The sequence below is a fragment of the Gigantopelta aegis genome, chromosome 9, assembly GCF_016097555.1.
Source record: "Gigantopelta aegis isolate Gae_Host chromosome 9, Gae_host_genome, whole genome shotgun sequence".
Taxonomy (NCBI): Eukaryota; Metazoa; Mollusca; class Gastropoda; order Neomphalida; family Peltospiridae; genus Gigantopelta; species Gigantopelta aegis.
This window is the reverse complement of record NC_054707.1, coordinates 81,976,730-82,000,768: the sequence shown is the minus strand read 5'-3', so window position 1 is coordinate 82,000,768 and position 24,039 is coordinate 81,976,730. Positions and strand designations below refer to the sequence as shown.

The window sequence follows — 24,039 nt, the reverse complement described above, 5'->3', positions numbered from 1 at the left end:
TTTTATATACATATTTAACTCCTCTAATCAAAGTTCTTCTCCTTTTTATATACATAATATTTAACTCCTCTAATCAAAGTTCTTCTCCTTTTTATATACATAATATTTAACTCCTCTAATCAAAGTTCTTCTCCTTTTTATATACATAATATTTAACTCCTCTAATCAAAGTTCTTCTCTTTTTTATATACATAATATTTAACTCCTCTAATCATTAACTCCTCTAATCAAAGTTCTTCTCTTTTTATATACATAATATTTAACTCCTCTAATCATTAACTCCTCTAATCAAAGTTCTTCTCTTTTTATATACATAATATTTAAGTCCTCTAATCAAAGTTTCTTCACAACCTGCGAAGATCAATGATCTAAAACCACTACCGCCATCAGATCGGAAGATTATTTTCTTGTAATTGCAGATTGCTCTGCGGATGGCAAATGTCAATGGGGAGATCTTCGTGCATTTCCGGTAACGTACGCTCATCATTTTGCGATGTCAGATAACACTGATACTGAAAAAAAAAAACCCCTGAATAAGTGAAATGAAATTGAAATTAGTGGAGCAAATGAAAATGAAATGGCATGCTGGTTCCTATAGTGTGTTCATCCGTGTGCTTTCTGAATGTTGTCTTGTACTAATGGCGGCTGAAAAGAAAGCTTTTATGCCTAATTGGCACCTGGAAGATCAAAGGAACGAAAGATAAACACGATGCACTTAGATAACCGCAAGCCATCAGATGCCATCTCCGTAGATCATTTAATCCTTTCGATCTCTAATCTTAGTTCCAGTAGAGGTTCTAGGGCAGTTCCAGTGGAAGTTCTAGGGCAGTTCGGAGAGAAAAACAAAATACCATCCAGTAGGCTACAAGAGGAAGGAATGGAATATTTGTTTAATGACACATCGGCACATTTTAAACAACGGCTATCTGCTTTCTAACATGTGGCTATTTCCACCCTGTAGTCCCAATTCAATAAATGGTTAAAGGTGCAGACCCTAGTTTTAACCCGTGAAAAATGGACACTAAGTTTAGTTAATTTACAAACCTGTAACTCATTTGGATAAAGCTACAATAAAGTAAAAGAAGAATCTGCGGTGTTAAAGCAGGAAGTATCCTTAAAAATAGACTAGAACTCGAATCAGTAACTGCTACTTCTCAGACGCACGTGCGTTTTTAAAAATATGAAAAATTCAGTTTTTGGTAGTTCAAATACCGGGATGACCAAAAACACTTCGGTTCTACGGAAATGGATAATCTAAAGAATAAAATATAAGTAATGTTTGATTTTAGTGATCATAAACGGCTCTAATAGTGTAAAATAGGCTGTAGTGTTTTAAAAACTAGGGTCTGTCCCTTTAACCTCGCAATGCAGTACACAAATACTTGCAAGGACTATGCGAAAAGACTGGAATATCTTAGTAAATACTTAAAGGGACTGACCTGAGTTTGCAGCCATTGTATCATGTTTGCGATAACAGAGCCTTGTTGGCGACTACTATTTCATACTTAATACATTTAATTGTTTGGAATACCAGTGTCTGTATTTCGACTATGTTTGCGGTCGAAAACTAATGTTTGTAGCACTTAGTTTTTACATTAATTCGTGATATATATGTTTTCGTACGTATGAAATTATTTTGAAGTAAAATCCAGTCCGGGCCAATGTAAACATTAGGATAACATCTTGTAAATATCGACACTGATATTTTAAATAAGAAAATGTATTTAATTTGTATGTTACGTCATCGAAAAGGCTGTATTATTCGGAAATATTTTACAATGGTTGTAAACTTAGAACTGTACGAAGCGTTCTTAACACTAAGATCTACTTTATGATCTCAGGACTAAGACTGCTTCGTCGAACTGAGCTCTGGTCTAGCTCAGAGTCCTCTAGCCTTATTATATGTAGTACTATGTGTATCTTAAAATTATATACATATAAAATTAATACGACAACCACAGGAAGACCTTCGAGTTAAGGCCACTTCTACCCTTTAACAGCTAAGGATGTTTTATATGTGGATGGGAAAATATTACTTATTTAATAAGTGATACAAAGTAATAATAAGTTATTATTACTTTGTATCACATCAGAAACAAAAATGTCGGATCAAAATTAAAGGCAGAAACATGAAAATACACTACAGTATTAAGCAGATCCCTATACATAAAATAATGATTTAAACTATATAAGGTTACCTCTTAGATCCCAGTAAGTGCCCCGCCCCCCCCCCCCAAAAAAAAAAAGAAAAAAAGAAGAAGAGAGAAACTTACTAGTTTTAGCCGATCCTAATAAGTGATATCTAACTGAAAGGAATGTAATGTTCTATTTTTACACACACACACACACACACACAGAGAGAGAGAGAGAGAGAGAGAGAGAGAGAGAGAGAGAGAGAGAGAGAGAGAGAGAGAGAGAGAGAGAGAGAGAGAGAGAGAGAGAGAGAGAGAGATGCACACGCACACGCACAGACATAAATTTAAATGTATTTTCCAACTAAACTTGTTAACTTACACGTCACAGAGCAATACATTTCACCGTGCTTATTTCATTGGGCTATTTCTCGTTCCAGCTAGTGCACCACGACTGGTATATCATATCAAAGGCCGTGGTACACATGTACTATCCTGTCTGTGGAATGGTGCATATAAGATCCCTTGCTACTAATGGAAGACTACATGTCAAAATGACCAAATGTTTGATATCCAGTAGCCGATGATAAAAAAAAATTCAATTTGCTCTAGTAGTGTTGTTAAACAAAACAAACTTTAACTTTATTTCATTGAATAGTATGGCTGTACCAGGTGACCGGGTCATTGACGGGTGTCTAAAAATAACATTTTGAAACACATAAGCACATTTAAGTACGATTATTATAATATCCATATATTTTAAAATTATAACCCATTGGGCTATTTTTCGGTCCGGCCATGCAACTGCAACAAAGGCCATGGTATGGTGCATGTAAAATATCTCTTATTGCTAATTTAAAAAAATGGCGTGGACAGGACTCTCTAGAGAACAGTTCTCTGATGGAAGCATGCCAGAAATTACCCACCACACAATAAAAAAGAATAGCCCATGGAGTGGCGACAGCGGTTTTACCTATCTCATTATTTGTTAACCATGTAGTAGATCTGACGCCATGTAACCGTAATAAAACATTTCTGTCTTTCATTAAAGGGACATACCCTAGTTTTAAAACACTAAGGCATATTTTTTACTATTAGAGCCGTTTTTGATAATTGAAATCATACTTTACTTAGATGAAGTGTTTTTGGTTATCCTGGTGTTTTTAATATCACTTATTTTTTAAAACGCACGTGCGTCTGAGAAGTAACAGTTATAGAGTCGAGTCAAACAGTTGGTAATTTTGAAGTATAGTCTTAGAGAGAAAACCAGACAAGACAGCACAAACCACGGCCTTTGATATGCCAGTTGTAGTGCACTAACTTGAACGAGAAATAGTCCAATGGACCGACCTACGGGCATCGATCCTACACCTACCGCACATCAAGCGAGCGCTTTACCAATGGGCTACGTCCCGCCCGGACAATGGACCCACCTACGGGCATCGATCCTACACCGACCGCACATCAAGCGAGCTTTACTAATGGGCTACGTCCCGCCCGGACAGAGAATATTATGTGCCTGCTTTTGTGAATATGTCTATGATGTGGCGATTCCACACTAAAACTGTATTTAATCAGTGTTTCACTTTTATCATGTTTATTATTTTATTTTAAAATCATTTCACCTAAGTTTCAACTTGTTGTTTTACAGGGAGAATATCGTGGATCGTATCGTCTCGCGGGTTATGTATCGTACTGTGAGGTAGGTGTATCATGACACCCCCTATTTATTATCAAGACAAATTAAAGTAGCTACATGAAATGAAATAAAATAAATAATTAAGACGCGGGTCCAAGGGGAGGGTGATGTGGTTCACCCCAATGCACCCCCGCCCCCCAGGGCCACCCGAAATTCGATGCGCCCCGAAAATTCCAGTGTTTAACAGATGAATATTTAAATTAATTTTTAGTGGGGATGATGTAACTGATAAGCTTGATATTTCCGTGGAAGGTTACAATATGGATAATACATGCTAGAGTCCCTTTCAATACTGTAGGTGCCCTTTTTAAACAGTGCAATCCGAATCCCTCCTTGAAAACGGGAGGTGCGCTTTTAAACGATGCTCCCCTCCCTAACAAATCCTGTAGATCCTCCCCTGGTGCATAATGCCCAAATAAAAACAGTCATTGCACACTGGTTCATTTGCTTGAAGTGGTGTCAAACAAAACAAACAAATCATTTGCTTGCAGAGGCTTGTAAAGAAAATACACGATGTACAATTGTACACTATCACCTCTGACATTTCATTACGCCAATCCAAGTGTCCAAGTTAAAAAGATTTAGAGCGAAGATAGTTCTTCTGTAAGTCTGATAAAGAAAACCTATATTTCATAATAATGTCGCGGCCTACTCTATAACCCTCAATAATAAATTTACATTTCGTGAAATGAGACTTTGCTTTAGCGAGGAGTGAAATAATAGACGATTTTCAGTGAGGAATGCGTGCTTTGTGTACGGCGCCACGTTGGTGTAGGAATTCGATCCGCCGAAAGTAGTTCGTCAAGACCTGTGTTGTGAGATATTAGTGTGTGAAATAATGGAGTATGGCTGATAGAGGCGGTCAGAATATGACCCACTTCTGCCGACCGTATATTGGAAATACATGATCGGATTATCGCAGAAACTCCTCTGGGGGTTCGCCAACACCTAGGAATGGGGCGCTTTTGCAAACTGCTGCTCATCTGCGGCATTTTAGCGTTCTGTGAAGGTAAGTTAACAGTACTCTTTCCGGTGTTTACCGTTTTGTTATGCATGTACATTTCGGACCAGGGCGATGTGCGGCCCATCGTCCGGCGGTATCCCGTTACGATTTTCTTAACGGTACACCCAAGCAGATGGCCGTGGCTCTTTGTATTTCAGCTTTATTTCTTAATGCATTTTTTTTTCAAATGGAGGGGTAAATGGGGAACATAAATACATATTCAGTAAGGATGGGACAGTGGTCGCCATTTTACATCTTTATTTTTGGCTATTTTTTACGGTCAACGAAAGTTTTTTTTTTTTTTTTTCGCCTTCCAAGGCGAATGCGAAAATGGTTCATCTTGAAACTCAAAGACCTATCGCAACTCAGTTATACCCCCCGAATAATTTATAAGACACTCTAGAAGACAGTATATGTTGTCTTATTAGTATGTTGATTAATTGTATTAAAAAAAAGGGATTTTATCGTCGTCGCAATAATTAAACTCGTTGAAATAACAATTGTATTGACCACTCAGTGATCACGTGATTTGATCAGTTGTGTGTGTGTGTGGGGGGGGGGGGGTCCCATTAGCACATACTTGTGAAGTGCTATAAATCACACCAGATACCGTTAATTAGACCTTGTTACTGGTGAATGACCCAACAGTATCCTGCTTAATTAACTTGTTCACAGTTAAATAGCTGTTCATGGGGTACTTACAAACATAATTAGGAAAGGGGGACAAAAATAAACAATGCAATAGAGTTGTTAACAATCATATGTGGAATAGACTCAATAGTTTTAGACTTAATTAAATTGCATATGTCAGTTGTAGTATATATCATAACAATATAATAATATATGGGGTTTTTTTTAAAGGAATATAATAGAACAATGTAATAAATTTGTTTTACTGATGTTTTAGAAGGATACATATTTAGTTTTTACTATCCCACTCCCCAATCTCCATTAATATACATCATTTTCTTACATTTATTTTGTGAGGAATATTTGTATGAACAGTTTTTGTTTGTTTTAAAAGTGTACATATAGGCTGACATTAAACACCCTCCCTTTTATTTTAGTTTGTTACCACTTGTGAATGCCCCCAAAACAAATTTGTTTAATTTGTGCTGTAATTTTACTGGAAGCAAAACTATCTCCAAATACTAGAAAATTGTGAAAGTTAAATCACAGAATAAATGTGTGTGTATACACATGTGCACACTGCACACGTCTTTGTACATACATACATGCATGCATATAATCACACAGGCACACCGTAATTCATTCTAGCCAGTGCACCATGACTGGTATATCAAAGGCCATGGTATGTGCTATCCTGTCTGTAGGATGGTGCATATAAAAGATACCTAGCAACTAATGGGGAAAAAAAGGCCTTAGATTGTTTTTCAAATGTTTTTTTTAAATTTTGAAATCTCTAGCAGTTTCTATACATACACTGTATATCTTGGAGATCTGACATCCTGTCTGGAGGTTAGAAAGTAGAATCCATCATTTACAAATGCAGAACTTACATATCATGTGCGTTACTTCTATTATCAGCAGCTGTCAGCGGTGATAAATGGGAATGTTATGATTGGTTAGCCATTTCTCCAGGTTTTTCAAAAGTCTGTGCTTTATGCAGTTAGACAGTGCTTACATGTACAGGTATACTAAAAAGTTTTTAAAAAATTAAAATTTAAGTATCAGTTAATAATGTAGAGATAACATAACACATGTACATGTATGTAGATATTGCAGCAGTTAATAATGTAGAGATGAAATGCACATGCACACGTGTAGGTATTAGATATATTGCAGCAGTTATTAAGAGTGTAGATATATATTTTATTGCATAATCACTGGTGTAGGAAGCAGGGGAGGGGGGGGGAGGGCTCATATGCCTCCTCACTTTGTAGCAGCAGCAATGGTTTTTATATATGTATATATATTTGTGTGTTTGTGACCATCTCCCCCCCCCCCCCCCCCCCCCCCCACACCTTTTCGCACCTTCCTACGCCCATGATAATACATGCGTTAAATTCTGTGTACATTTATTTTAGGTACAATACTAATGTATGTTATATATTTTTTTTTTATTTACATCCAAAAAATTTAATGGGGACAAGGGGTGAAATTAAAAAAATAAAAATTCACAAGCCCACCTCCTCACTCACACCTCATTTCATCTCCCCCCACACACAGCATTTTATATTTGCCTGTTACCTCATAACACAACTTATAGATGGTGTGTACCTCTCCCCCCATCCAATATAAAATCCTGGCTATTCCAATTGCATTTATATTTTCATGGCACTTGAAATACTGCACATAGAGCCAAAAATTAATACTGCTTTTGTTTTAGCCAATAAAACAAATGAAGATAGGCCTTTATCCTCAGAGTGGGCAGATGAAAATATAGGATTTATTTTATAATAGCTTTGAACATATATAATGAATAAGTGAATGGTTTTAATATAAAAAAAAGTTTGTAAATAAATATTACATTTCATGAACTTAATTTTTGTTTTGGAAAATACGCATGTGATCGAAGAACTCAACTTTTAACTACAGCAGCATACTTATGTTGGGGTGTCTTTAAATATTCATTCATTCATTCATTCATTCATCAATCCATCCATTTGTTCATTCATTCGTTCATCTATTCATTCATTCATCCATTTGTTCATTCATCCATTTGTTCATTCATCCATTCATTCATTCGTTCATCCATTTGTTCATTCATTCATTCATTCATCCATTTGTTCATTCATTCATTCATCCATTTGTTTATTCATTCATTCATTCGTTCATCCATTTGTTCATTCATTCATCCATTTGTTCATTCATTCGTTCATCCATTTGTTCATTCATTCATTTATTCATTCATTCCATCATATTCAGAAATACTAATTACAATACAAGACCTGGTGGTATAGTGGTTTATTCATCATGGAAATTAAGTCTATTTTGTAAATATGAATATCCTGCCCCCATCCTCGTGTTTTAAAGCTATATCTCTCTCGTTAGGTGAGATATTCAATTTTTACTATTATTTAGTAATTTGTATTAACTTGAAATAAAGTAGGGCTAGTGAATTTTTAATTGTGGCTAGTAATTTGTTTTAATCACCGACTAGTGGATTTTAAAAACCATCTGGAAGTCCTGCTAGACCACACACCTGCATCCCAACCCCCAGAGTTGCAAGTCTAGTTCTGCATACATAACTCATTGCATTTATAACTCATTTGGCATTTGGACATAAAATTTAGAAAATCATTTACGTGGTACAGGCACTTACACAAAACCAAAATGAGTAACGGGTAAGATAGCGTGCTTAAACCCTATTTTAGATATGAAAGCACAGAACAGTATATGTAAGTGAAGTCTGCGTTCTGGAAAGAGTTTGTTTTGTTTAATGACACCATAGAGCACATATATTAACCATCAGGTATTGGATGTCAAATATTTGGTAATTCTGAACTAATAGAGGAAACCTGCTACATTTTCTTTATGCAGCATGGGATCTGCATTTTCCCACAGACAGGAAAGCACATACCACAGCATTTGACCAGTTGTGGTGCACTGGTTGGAATGAGAAAACAAAACAATCAGTTAAACGGATCCACTGAGGTGGTTCGATCCTGTGATGCAAGCACCTCAAGCTAAATCCCGCCCCATGTTCTGGAAAGAGTGCTTAGACCTTGTTTTGAATATTGAAACACAAGACAGTAGGTGAACCTTGTTTTGGATACTGAAACACAAGACAGTATGTGAACCTTGTTTTGGATACTGAAACAAGACAGTAGGTGAACCTTGTTTTGAATATTGAAACACAAGACAGTATGTGAACCTTGTTTTGGATACTGAAACAAGACAGTAGGTGAACCTTGTTTTGAATATTGAAACACAAGACAGTAGGTGAACCTTGTTTTGGATACTGAAACAAGACAGTAGGTGAACCTTGTTTTGAATATTGAAACACAAGACAGTATGTGAACCTTGTTTTGGATACTGAAACACAAGACAGTAGGTGAACCTTGTTTTGGATACTGAAACACAAGACAGTAGGTGAACCTTGTTTTGAATATTGAAACACAAGACAGTAGGTGAACCTTGTTTTGGATACTGAAACAAGACAGTAGGTGAACCTTGTTTTGAATATTGAAACACAAGACAGTAGGTGAACCTTGTTTTGGATACTGAAACAAGACAGTAGGTGAACCTTGTTTTGAATATTGAAACACAAGACAGTATGTGAACCTTGTTTTGGATACTGAAACAAGACAGTAGGTGAACCTTGTTTTGAATATTGAAACACAAGACAGTAGGTGAACCTTGTTTTGGATACTGAAACAAGACAGTAGGTGAACCTTGTTTTGAATATTGAAACACAAGACAGTATGTGAACCTTGTTTTGGATACTGAAACACAAGACAGTAGGTGAACCTTGTTTTGGATACTGAAACACAAGACAGTAGGTGAACCTTGTTTTGAATATTGAAACACAAGACAGTATGTGAACCTTGTTTTGGATACTGAAACAAGACAGTAGGTGAACCTTGTTTTGAATATTGAAACACAAGACAGTAGGTGAACCTTGTTTTGGATACTGAAACAAGACAGTAGGTGAACCTTGTTTTGAATATTGAAACAAGACAGTAGGTGAACCTTGTTTTGAATATTGAAACACAAGACAGTATGTGAACCTTGTTTTGGATACTGAAACAAGACAGTAGGTGAACCTTGTTTTGAATATTGAAACACAAGACAGTAGGTGAACCTTGTTTTGGATACTGAAACAAGACAGTAGGTGAACCTTGTTTTGAATATTGAAACACAAGACAGTATGTGAACCTTGTTTTGGATACTGAAACACAAGACAGTAGGTGAACCTTGTTTTGGATACTGAAACACAAGACAGTAGGTGAACCTTGTTTTGAATATTGAAACACAAGACAGTATGTGAACCTTGTTTTGGATACTGAAACAAGACAGTAGGTGAACCTTGTTTTGAATATTGAAACACAAGACAGTAGGTGAACCTTGTTTTGGATACTGAAACAAGACAGTAGGTGAACCTTGTTTTGAATATTGAAACACAAGACAGTATGTGAACCTTGTTTTGGATACTGAAACACAAGACAGTAGGTGAACCTTGTTTTGGATACTGAAACACAAGACAGTAGGTGAACCTTGTTTTGAATATTGAAACACAAGACAGTAGGTGAACCTTGTTTTGAATATTGAAACACAAGACAGTAGGTGAACCTTGTTTTGGATACTGAAACAAGACAGTAGGTGAACCTTGTTTTGAATATTGAAACACAAGACAGTATGTGAACCTTGTTTTGGATACTGAAACACAAGACAGTAGGTGAACCTTGTTTTGGATACTGAAACACAAGACAGTAGGTGAACCTTGTTTTGAATATTGAAACACAATACAGTAGGTGAACCTTGTTTTGGATACTGAAACACAAGACAGTAGGTGAACCTTGTTTTGAATATTGAAACACAAGACAGTAGGTGAACCTTGTTTTGGATACTGAAACACAAGACAGTAGGTGAATCTTGTTTTGGATACTGAAACAAGACAGTAGGTGAACCTTGTTTTGAATATTGAAACACAAGACAGTAGGTGAACCTTGTTTTGAATACTGAAACACAAGACAGTAGGTGAACCTTGTTTTGGATACTGAAACACAAGACAGTAGGTGAACCTTGTTTTGAATATTGAAACACAAGACAGTAGGTGAACCTTGTTTTGAATACTGAAACACAAGACAGTAGGTGAACCTTGTTTTGGATACTGAAACACAAGACAGTAGGTGAACCTTGTTTTGAATATTGAAACACAAGACAGTAGGTGAACCTTGTTTTGTATATTGAAACACAAGACAGTATGTGAACCTTGTTTTGGATACTGAAACACAAGACAGTAGGTGAACCTTGTTGTGAATATTGAAACAAGACAGTAGGTGAACCTTGTTTTGAATATTGAAACACAAGACAGTAGGTGAACCTTGTTTTGGATGCTGAAACACAAGACAGTAGGTGAACCTTGTTTTGGATACTGAAACACAAGACAGTAGGTGAACCTTGTTTTGAATATTGAAACAAGACAGTAGGTGAACCTTGTTTTGGATATTGAAACACAAGACAGTAGGTGAACCTTGTTTTGGATACTGAAACACAAGACAGTAGGTGAACCTTGTTTTGAATATTGAAACAAGACAGTAGGTGAACCTTGTTTTGAATATTGAAACACAAGACAGTAGGTGAACCTTGTTTTGAATATGAAAGTACAGAACAGTAAGTTAGATCTGTGTCCAGGACAGCATGCTTGAACGTTTGTTTGGATATAGAGCACAGAACAATAGGCGAGGCATGTGCCCGGGACAGTGCGCTTGGACCTTATTTTGGATATAGAGCACAGAACAATAGGCGAGGCATGTGCCCGGGACAGTGCGCTTGGACCTTAGTTTGGATATAGAGCACAGAACAATAGGCGAGGCATGTGCCCGGGACAGTGCGCTTGAACCTTATTTTGGATATAGAGCACAGAACAATAGGCGAGGCGTGTGCCCGGGACAGTGCGCTTGAACCTTATTTTGGATATAGAGCACAGAACAATAGGCGAGGCGTGTGCCCGGGACAGTGCGCTTGAACCTTATTTTGGATATAGAGCACAGAACAATAGGCGAGGCATGTGCCCGGGACAGTGTGCTTGAACCTTATTTTGGATATAGAGCACAGAACAATAGGCGAGGCATGTGCTCTGGATAGCATGCGTGAACCTTATTTTGGATAGATCTATGCAAAAAAACAACTAGGTGAGACCCATGCCCAGGACTGCATGTATGAACCTTACTTGAATATATATATATATATATATATATATATATATATATATATATATATATAAACCCATGGAAATCAAGTTAAGAACAACAGAACTCTTTAAGTTCAGTGATTTCAGAATGTCTGGCCGGGCCTGTTGGCGCCAATAACGCACAATCGTCATAGCTGCTCATGAGAATAATATCAAATGTCATCACATCCAGCAGGGTGTACCAAGCTAGAATTTCATGGCATTTCACATTTATACTGCCAGCTGTCAAACAAGCTGAAACCAGATCCGCAAAAACATTTGTCAAACAACTTGTTGCCACTAATTTTTATTAATGCATCTTGGTCTGTATAAAAGTCTAGGTTTCACATTCAGGATCACATTGTGGTGAGGTGTACAAAGGTGACTGTGGGTGAGGTGTGCAAACAAGGGGAGAGGTAAGGTGTCCAAAGATCGGGATGGGTGAGGTGTCCACAAAGGGGTATGGTTGAAGGGTGCAAAGAGTGGGAGGGTGAGAGATGCAAGAGCAGGAAGGGTAAGGTGTCTAAAACTATTGAGGTGAAGGTTACTTTATAATTAGGAAAGAAAAGGAATATTTTTTTAATGACACTTCAGCACATTTTAAACTACGACTCTTTGGTATCTAGCATATGATTATTTTGTCATTTTGTCAAAAAAGAAAAGAAACCTGCTGTAGCCACATAGATTTTTTCTACCAAGAAACAAACCCCCTACTTTCCTCATCCCAGACCCTCCATTGAGTAACAGGTGATTGCTTGTCTGCATTATTGATCCTTTACGCTCCATTGAGTAACAGGTGATTGCTTGTCTGCATGTTGATCCTTTACCCTCCATTGAGTAACAGGTGATTGCTTGTCTGCATGTTGATCCCTTACCCTCCATTGAGTAACAGGTGATTGCTTATCTGCATGTTGATCCTTTACGCTCCATTAATCCACCAAGATCCTCCCATGATTAAGTAAGAACTGATTGCATGAATTGCATGTTGAGTTTGTTTGTGGTAAGGGGGTGATCCCACTACTCCCCCTTGTAGATCCTCCCATGATTAAGTAAGAACTGATTGCATGAATTGCATGTTGAGTTTTGTTTGTGGTAAGGGGGTGATCCCACTACTCCCCCTTGTCGTAGATCCTCCCATGATTGCTTGAACTGTATGAGATTAGGTTTGAGTGAGGGGGTGATCCCACTACTCTCCCTTGTCGTAGATCCTCCCATGATTGCTTGAACTGTATAAGATTAGGTTTGAGTGAGGGGGTGATCCCACTACTCCCCTTCATTGTGTATTCCCTGATGAGTAAAATACTAAGATATGTTTGATTGCATATCCCACCCATGACTAACAATCTGACTGCTTGTACTGCACATTCATCACTGAATTTGTGCATTCACCATATAGTTTAACATCTAATATATGAGGTATTTTTCATGCTGGGGTGTTGTTAAATATTCATTCATTCATTAATTTCTTGAACTGCATGTTGAGGTTTTTGGGTGGGTGGGAGCAATCCCTTATCACACATCCTCCCATGAATAAGAACTGATTGCTTGAACTGCATGTTGAGGTTTGTTTTGGGTGTGTGTGTTTGGTGTGGGGTACTACCCCTCATCGTAGGTCCTCCCCTGAATAAGACATTAATAACTGATTGCCTGACTGCATATTGATCTCCTACTCCTTCTTATCCCATCACTAACAAATGATTGCTTGAATTGCATATTGTATTGTTTGGGGGGTGTGGGGTTTGTGGGGGTGAGGGTGAGGTGGTGATCCTCTCATCATAGATCCTTCCAAAGAGTACTGGTAAGGTGCTAAGAACCACCCACCGACCTTGGTGGTGTCGTGGTTAAAGCTATTGGACATAAGGCTGGTAGATACTGGGTTCGCAGCCCGGTACCGGCCTCAGTGGTGTCGTGGTTAAAGCCATTGGACATAAGGCTGGTAGATACCGGCTCCCACCCAGAGTGAATTTGGGTTACTAGTTTTGAGTGTAAGACCACAACACCGACTTCTCTCTCACTAAATACTAACAACTAACCTTTAAGCCACTGTTTTGGACAGACAGCCCATATAGCTGAGGTGTGTGCACATGGCAGCATGCTTGAACCTTACTTGGATATAAACACGGAAGTAAGTTAAAATGAAATGAAAGAACCACCCAGATCCTGCCATCAGTAAGAACTGATTGCTTAAGCTGCATACTTAATGGGTTTTTTTAATTAAAAAAATGTGGGGGTGAGGAATGCGTGATATCATTGTAGCTATATTAAGAATTGATTGCTTGACTGCATATTGATCCCTTACTCCCTCTGCATCATCCCACCCATATCCTCCCTTGACTAAGGACTAATTGCTTGAAGGTTTTTAGGGTTTGTGGGGGGGGAGGAGGGTGAACCCTCCTCTTCATGGATCCTCCCATGAGTAAGATCTAAGTCTTAACTGATTGCTTGACTGCATATTTATTCCTTACTCCCCATCATCCAACCTAGATTCTCCCATATATGTATGATAGAACTGATAGCTTAATGGATAGTGTGTGTGTGTGTGGGGGGGGGGGGGGGGGGGTTGGGGGGGGGGTGATCCCCTCATTGTAGATAATCCCATGAGTAAAATACTGGCTTGACTGCATATTGATCCCTTATTGCTCATTACCCCACCCAGATCCTCCTGTAAGTAAGAACTGATAGTTTAAACTGCATGGTTAGTGTTTTGGAGGTATGGGCGGTGATCCCCCCCACCCCCCTCGTAGATCATCCTATGAGTAAAACACTAACAACTGATTGCTTCACTGTATGGATCCCATACTCCCATAGGTAAGAACTCATTTTGTGAACTGCATATTTAGTTAGTTTTTTTTTGGGGGGGGAGGGGTTATGTGGTGGTGATCCCCACTCCCATGAGTAACATATTAAGAACTGATTGTTTGACTGCACATTGATCCCCACCCAGATCCTCCCATGAGTAAGAAGTGATTGCTTGCACTGCATGTTGAGAGCTGACCTCCCTCCCCCCTCCTGTTTTGTGTTTATCAAGCACTAACAGCTGCAGTGTGTTGTTTTCTGCAGCTGGAATGCATGTTGATGAACTTGGAAGATGTCAGCCAAAAATATCCAGCTTTAGTGGGATTTTCTGCCCTGTTAATGGACTGAGCAGAAGATGCATGCTAAACCTGGCCGGGTTATCTGCATATAAGTTGTAGCTGACACATGGGGGCAAACAGGCAGCATCATTGATAGTAATTAATCTATCCAGTTTCACAGATCATTACAGTTATCATGTTTAGCCTCTTACATAAATATACATATTTACATATTTATGTACTTACAACTAAATAACTGCAAATGTTTAGTTTTCTTTAATTTATTAAAATTATTCAGTTTGTTTTGGTTTGTTTAACGACACCACTAGAGCACATTGATTTATTTATCATCAGCTATTGGATGTCAAACATTTGGTCATTCTGACATACATGTAGTCTTAGAAAAGAAACCTGCCTTTTTTTCCCATTAGTAGCAAGGGATGTTTTATATGCACTATCCCACAGACAGGATAGCACATACCACGGCCTTTGATATACCGGTCATAGGGAACTGGCTGGAACAAGAAATAGCCCAATGGTCCCACTGATGGGGATCGACCCCAAACCGATCATGCATCAAGCGAGCTCTTTACCCCTGGACTAAGTCCCTCCCCCTAATACACATGTAGTTTGTGTTCCAAACCGATCATGCATCAAGCGAGCTCTTTACCCCTGGACTAAGTCCCTCCCCCTAATACACATGTAGTTTGTGTTCCAAACCGATCATGCATCAAGCGAGCTCTTTACCCCTGGACTAAGTCCCTCCCCCTAATACACATGTAGTTTGTGTTCCAAACCGATCATGCATCAAGCGAGCTCTTTACCCCTGGACTAAGTCCCTCCCCCTAATACACATGTAGTTTGTGTTCCAAACCGATCATGCATCAAGCGAGCTCTTTACCCCTGGACTAAGTCCCTCCCCCTAATACACATGTAGTTTGTGTTCCAAACCGATCATGCATCAAGCGAGCTCTTTACCCCTGGACTAAGTCCCTCCCCCTAATACACATGTAGTTTGTGTTCCAAACCGATCATGCATCAAGCGAGCTCTTTACCCCTGGACTAAGTCCCTCCCCCTAATACACATGTAGTTTGTGTTCCAAACCGATCATGCATCAAGCGAGCTCTTTACCCCTGGACTAAGTCCCTCCCCCTAATACACATGTAGTTTGTGTTCCAAACCGATCATGCATCAAGCGAGCTCTTTACCCCTGGACTAAGTCCCTCCCCCTAATACACATGTAGTTTGTGTTCCAAACCGATCATGCATCAAGCGAGCTCTTTACCCCTGGACTAAGTCCCTCCCCCTAATACACATGTAGTTTGTGTTCCAAACCGATCATGCATCAAGCGAGCTCTTTACCCCTGGACTAAGTCCCTCCCCCTAATACACATGTAGTTTGTGTTCCAAACCGATCATGCATCAAGCGAGCTCTTTACCCCTGGACTAAGTCCCTCCCCCTAATACACATGTAGTTTGTGTTCCAAACCGATCATGCATCAAGCGAGCTCTTTACCCCTGGACTAAGTCCCTCCCCCTAATACACATGTAGTTTGTGTTCCAAACCGATCATGCATCAAGCGAGCTCTTTACCCCTGGACTAAGTCCCTCCCCCTAATACACATGTAGTTTGTGTTCCAAACCGATCATGCATCAAGCGAGCTCTTTACCCCTGGACTAAGTCCCTCCCCCTAATACACATGTAGTTTGTGTTCCAAACCGATCATGCATCAAGCGAGCTCTTTACCCCTGGACTAAGTCCCTCCCCCTAATACACATGTAGTTTGTGTTCCAAACCGATCATGCATCAAGCGAGCTCTTTACCCCTGGACTAAGTCCCTCCCCCTAATACACATGTAGTTTGTGTTCCAAACCGATCATGCATCAAGCGAGCTCTTTACCCCTGGACTAAGTCCCTCCCCCTAATACACATGTAGTTTGTGTTCCAAACCGATCATGCATCAAGCGAGCTCTTTACCCCTGGACTAAGTCCCTCCCCCTAATACACATGTAGTTTGTGTTCCAAACCGATCATGCATCAAGCGAGCTCTTTACCCCTGGACTAAGTCCCTCCCCCTAATACACATGTAGTTTGTGTTCCAAACCGATCATGCATCAAGCGAGCTCTTTACCCCTGGACTAAGTCCCTCCCCCTAATACACATGTAGTTTGTGTTCCAAACCGATCATGCATCAAGCGAGCTCTTTACCCCTGGACTAAGTCCCTCCCCCTAATACACATGTAGTTTGTGTTCCAAACCGATCATGCATCAAGCGAGCTCTTTACCCCTGGACTAAGTCCCTCCCCCTAATACACATGTAGTTTGTGTTCCAAACCGATCATGCATCAAGCGAGCTCTTTACCCCTGGACTAAGTCCCTCCCCCTAATACACATGTAGTTTGTGTTCCAAACCGATCATGCATCAAGCGAGCTCTTTACCCCTGGACTAAGTCCCTCCCCCTAATACACATGTAGTTTGTGTTCCAAACCGATCATGCATCAAGCGAGCTCTTTACCCCTGGACTAAGTCCCTCCCCCTAATACACATGTAGTTTGTGTTCCAAACCGATCATGCATCAAGCGAGCTCTTTACCCCTGGACTAAGTCCCTCCCCCTAATACACATGTAGTTTGTGTTCCAAACCGATCATGCATCAAGCGAGCTCTTTACCCCTGGACTAAGTCCCTCCCCCTAATACACATGTAGTTTGTGTTCCAAACCGATCATGCATCAAGCGAGCTCTTTACCCCTGGACTAAGTCCCTCCCCCTAATACACATGTAGTTTGTGTTCCAAACCGATCATGCATCAAGCGAGCTCTTTACCCCTGGACTAAGTCCCTCCCCCTAATACACATGTAGTTTGTGTTCCAAACCGATCATGCATCAAGCGAGCTCTTTACCCCTGGACTAAGTCCCTCCCCCTAATACACATGTAGTTTGTGTTCCAAACCGATCATGCATCAAGCGAGCTCTTTACCCCTGGACTAAGTCCCTCCCCCTAATACACATGTAGTTTGTGTTCCAAACCGATCATGCATCAAGCGAGCTCTTTACCCCTGGACTAAGTCCCTCCCCCTAATACACATGTAGTTTGTGTTCCAAACCGATCATGCATCAAGCGAGCTCTTTACCCCTGGACTAAGTCCCTCCCCCTAATACACATGTAGTTTGTGTTCCAAACCGATCATGCATCAAGCGAGCTCTTTACCCCTGGACTAAGTCCCTCCCCCTAATACACATGTAGTTTGTGTTCCAAACCGATCATGCATCAAGCGAGCTCTTTACCCCTGGACTAAGTCCCTCCCCCTAATACACATGTAGTTTGTGTTCCAAAGGAAGGAAATGGTTTTATTTAACAACGCACTCAACACATTTTATTTATGGTTATATGGTGTCAGACATATGGTTAAGGACCACACAGATATTGAGAAAGGAAACCCGCTGTCGCCACTTCATGGGCTGCTCTTTTCGATTAGCAGCAAGGGATCTTTTATATGCGCCATCCCACAGACAGGGTAACACATACCACAACCGTTGATATACCAGTCATGGTGCACTGGCTGGAGCAAGAAATAGCCCAATGGGCCCACTGACAGGGATTGATCCTACACCGCAAGTGACCGCTTTACCACTGGGCTACTTGTCACTCCTGTTTGTGTTACAGTTGTCATGTATAAAATCCACTAGCCATGGGATCAGTGATTTAAAAAATGTACTAGCCACAATTAAAAATTCACTAGCCCTACTTTACTGTAAGTTGATACAATTTTACTAAATAATAGTAATAATCGGATATGTCACCTAAAGAAGGAGATAGAGCTTACAAAACACTAACGTTAAGTGGTGCGGTGGGAGCAGGATATTCATATTTACAAAATTGACCCAAAAAATTCACTAGCCATTGGGCATGGCAGTTGTAGTTATTTACTAGCCCAACATTGAATATCACTAGCCATGGGAGTGGGGCTACCATAATCTAGAAGCCCTGTGTATCCTGTTACATACATAAATGTACTGATCAACAAAAGAAAGGTGAATATTTAATTTTCTTTAATTTATTTAAAATTATTCAGTTGGAATCCTACGAGTTTATGTGTTTATTACAATTATCAACGTCTTGTGAATATTTTAGGCCTATTTTAACAGAATTTAGCAAATTCATTTTTATCAGGAATGTTTTTTATTTAAGCATTTGCGTTTCTCTTTGTTATTGAGTATATAAATGTCCTTGGTGGCATATTGTTAAGCCGTCGGCCTTATACTATTAAAACTGATAGGTAGTGGGTTCTTTTCTCACTTCTGGAACCTAGTGATGTTGTAATAATAGATTTTTAAAATTCATAATCGGTTGTCATGAAAAAGTGACATTGTTCCTACAGTTTAGATGTCGGAATTAGATGTAAGTATGCTCGGGATTGGCTTTGTGTTCATGTATATAAAGTAAAGAAAACAGATCTATACTCATTCATAGGTATTAACTTGAGTATACATTACTGCTTTGTTGGGTCTATCTTGGTGAACTTAATAATAGGTGCATAGTCCTAATAATTCAAATTCATTCGTAAGTCCATTTAATTGTAACCGATTGTGTAACGCAAGTTGATTAGCTGTCTGGTGTAAATTGATTATAACTGACAATCAATAATGAAATTCCAACTGATACCTAGAACTGCCCGTGGGGTGGGGTGTTACTCAGTGGTAGAGAGAGAGAGAGAGAAAGAGAGAGGAGGGAGGGAAAGAGAGAGAGAGAGGGGGAGAGATAAGCACATAGTTATGAATACCTGTATAATGCATGTGTGTGTGTGTAGATAAGATAAAATTTATTGCATTTAAACATTCCACATGGGAACAGAGTGCACAAAATAACATTAGAAAGTTGCAATATCAACAAATAATTAAAGACTATATTTTTACATACATATATACATATACATGTATGTCACTACTACAGTCTATTCATGTACATGTATGTATACATTCATTTACCCAGTAGTTACAAATACAGTACATGTACTTAAATTTGACTGCCAGCTGTGATCTTTACAGCACCAGCCCTCACACTCACATCAAAAAATTAAAAAATGCTTCATACAAATTTGTATTTTGAAAAAAAACCCCAAAAAACAAAACACGGAAGACATAAGAAAAATGATTGTGGGGGTCATCACCACCATGCCCCGACTCCCATCCCCACCTCACCCCCACCTTACCCCCACCTCACCCCCACCCCCCAACATATAGCCTTACAAGCCCTTCCCATACCCGATGAACTAGAGCTGAGAAAAAGAGAAAAAGAAACAGTATTACATGTGTTTAATGGGCCCAACTGACTACACACATCATACCCGATCAACTAGAGCTGAGAAAAAGAGAAAAAGAAACAGTATTACATGTGTTTAATGGGCCCAACTGACTACACACATCATACCCGATCAACTAGAGCTGAGAAAAAGAGAAAAAGAAACAGTATTACATGTGTTTAATGGGCCCAACTGACTACACACATCATACCCGATCAACTAGAGCTGAGAAAAAGAGAAAAAGAAACAGTATTACATGTGTTTAATGGGCCCAACTGACTACACACATCATACCAGATCAACTAGAGCTGAGAAAAAGAGAAAAAGAAACAGTATTACATGTGTTTAATGGGCCCAACTGACTACACACATCATACCCGATGAACTAGAGCTGAGAAAAAGAGAAAAAGAAACAGTATTACATGTGTTTAATGGGCCCAACTGACTACACACATCATACCCGATGAACTAGAGCTGAGAAAAAGAGAAAAAGAAACAGTATTACATGTGTTTAATGGGCCCAACTGACTACACACATCATACCAGATCAACTAGAGCTGAGAAAAAGAGAAAAAGAAACAGTATTACATGTGTTTAATGGGCCCAACTGACTACACACATCATACCCGATCAACTAGAGCTGAGAAAAAGAGAAAAAGAAACAGTATTACATGTGTTTAATGGGCCCAACTGACTACACACATCATACCCGATCAACTAGAGCTGAGAAAAAGAGAAAAAGAAACAGTATTACATGTGTTTAATGGGCCCAACTGACTACACACATCATACCAGATCAACTAGAGCTGAGAAAAAGAGAAAAAGAAACAGTATTACATGTGTTTAATGGGCCCAACTGACTACACACATCATACCCGATCAACTAGAGCTGAGAAAAAGAGAAAAAAACAGTATTACATGTGTTTAATGGGCCCAACTGACTACACACATCATACCCGATCAACTAGAGCTGAGAAAAAGAGAAAAAGAAACAGTATTACATGTGTTTAATGGGCCCAACTGACTACACACATCATACCCGATCAACTAGAGCTGAGAAAAAGAGAAAAAGAAACAGTATTACATGTGTTTAATGGGCCCAACTGACTACACACATCATACCCGATGAACTAGAGCTGAGAAAAAGAGAAAAAGAAACAGTATTACATGTGTTTAATGGGCCCAACTGACTACACACATCATACCCGATGAACTAGAGCTGAGAAAAAGAGAAAAAGAAACATTATTACATGTGTTTAATGGGTCCAACTGACTACACACATCTGCCGTCCACACTTTTTGAGCAAGCACCTGTCACTGCTTAGGTGACATGCATTTGTTTACACAGGGGCGGGGAACAAAATGGCAGCCCTTCAGCCTGTTTATTAGCTGGGTCACGCGGCCAGGCACTGCAGAGAACTAGCGCTTACAGTTCGACCAGCTTTCAGTTTACTTTTCAAATACACAGTTTATCTTGGGAAGCGTTCCCGGTTTTTTTCCCTCCCCAGTGAGAGAGAGCACACAACGCCAGCCTGTCTGTAGCCGAGAATACATAGGATGTTCCGAATGGTTACCCTGTCTGCTGCTAACAGAGCTAACCTAGCTCTGAATTATCATGCCAACAAAGAAAAATACAACACCATCTTGTCACCATAGCAATATGCAAGCACGTTTGTAAATGTAGATACTACAGGTACATGTGTTTATGAGCACGCATGGAAGGCACTGATTAACAGATGACAAATGATAGGCTTATATATTAAAGGAACATACCCCAGTTTTTAAACACTAAGGCATATTTTTTACTATTTGAGCCCTTTTTTGATAACTGAAATCATACTTGACTTGGATTTTATTGTTTAGATTATCCATTTCCGTACATTCAAAGTGTTTTTGGTCATCCTGGTGTTTTTAATATCACAATTTCTCATATTTTTTAAAACACACGCATCTGAGAAGTAACAGTTATAGAATTGAGATTTAGTCTATTTTTAGAGGGTATTTCACCATTTCAAAGTCACAGACTCATGTTTCACTCAATTGTAACTTTATCTAAATGTTTTACAGGTTTGTAGACTAACTAAATTTAGTGTTAATTTTCACGGGTTGAGACTAGCGTGTCGCTTTAAGTAATTTATTATATAGCATGGGATGGACTCGGAACTTTTATCTGACATAAATAAAGGGACTATCCTAAGTTCACTCCCATAAAATTAAGATACATCAACTATCATCAGCAGACAGATTCACTAACTAGTGTGAAATAAGTAAAACTTGATTTCTTTTTTAAGTAGCCTCAAGGGAAAGATGGGGACTTGGAAATTACTTTGATCACAGTAGCCTCAAGGGAAAGATGGGGACTAGAAATTACTTTGATCAAAGTAGCCTCAAGGGAAAGATGGGGACCTAGAAATTACTTTGATCACAGTAGCCTCAAGGGAATGATGGGGACCTAGAGCAATACCTAACCATAAACACCTGGGTTCTTTACATGTAAACATCAGACAATTTGTACAATTATATACATGTATGTATGTCTTTATCACATTTCAAACATTTACAAACTTTGCAGTTGGTTTGAGATAATTTTCGGGTGTTAAAACACAAACACACACACACATACAAAGTACATGTATATAATTATTTATAACAGCATCAGAGGCCTATTTCACAAAACATTGTATATTTATAACAGCATCAGAGGCCTATTTCACAAAACATTGTATATTTACGTCTGTAACTAGCAGTTATACCGGTCAAGTACATGTATATAATTATTTATAACAGCATCAGAGGCCTATTTCACAAAACATTGTATATTTATAACAGCATCAGAGGCCTATTTCACAAAACATTGTATATTTATGTCTGTAACTTGCAGTTATACCGGTCATTCATTTACACGTGTTTGACATCTATTTCATGCAGAAAATTACATCATTACGGAAGATGGAGCATTTTGAGGACAAAATAAAATGAAATATGTTTATTTCAAACTATAATAGTTGTACTATAGTAGTAATAAGAATTGTGGTTGAGTTGTAGCTTTACGTTTACGTGCAAAACTAGGTTTACGATGTTTTGTGAAATTGGGCCCAGCTGTGTAATTTCAGGAATACTTATATGACAAAATAACGAAAATACATGTACATGCTACAAGTTGTAACCAGATCATATGGGTCACCTCGGTTTACAACAGTTTATTTAGTTAAATCAGTCAGTGTCTTCACTGCAAGTACAAGATGAGACAACCGGTTGAAGCCGGGAGACGGGTGTTTTTCAATGACAGTACACTTTTTCTGAGAGTATCGGTGTACATATCAGTGTATCGTAATACACACTATGTACCTTTTGAGTCGTACTGTATGATACATATAAGATCTTGATACACCAGCACTTCTAAAACCATACATCACAGCATGGTTTATTGTACATTTTGTACATATATTGCAATTTGCAAAGTCTGCCACTGGACAAATTTGCCAATTGAGAATTATAGGAACAATTGGCTAATTTTATTTTAATTTGGAGTTCTTAATATTTTATGTAATAGTTGATATTTGTTGCTAAATACATTTTGATACTGTGGGTTTGGCATTTTTGGGGATAATTGATGAAATGTTTTGCTCACCCAGAGCTAATCCTAAATAAAACTTTAAGATGTATCAACTATCATGAGCATACAGATTCACTAACTACAGGAAGGAAGGAAGGAAGGAAATGGTTTATTTAACAATGCACTCAACACATTTTATTTTACAGTTATATGGCATCAGACATATGTTTAAGAACCACACATATTGAGGGAGGAAACCCGCTGTCACCACTTTGTGGGCTACTCTTTTTGATTAGCAGCAAGGAATCTTTTATATGTACCATTCCATAGACAGAACAGCACATACCATGGCCTTTGATATACCAGTCGTGGTGTACTGGCTGGAGTGGCAAATAGCCCAATGGACCCACTGA

The 24,039-nt window shown here is 38.9% G+C and overlaps 1 protein-coding gene across 1 annotated transcript in view; it reads left to right on the top strand.

The window, feature by feature from the left end:
* Positions 1–4,637: 4,637 nt before the first annotated feature.
* Positions 4,638–24,039, top strand: part of LOC121381929 (low-density lipoprotein receptor-related protein 6-like) — a 77,089-nt gene continuing 57,687 nt past the window's right edge. Inside the window, exon 1 of the mRNA XM_041511353.1 lies at positions 4,638–4,840. Within this exon, the coding sequence (XP_041367287.1) occupies positions 4,786–4,840 (55 nt within the window). The 5' untranslated portion in view covers positions 4,638–4,785. The remainder of the gene's footprint in view (positions 4,841–24,039) is intronic.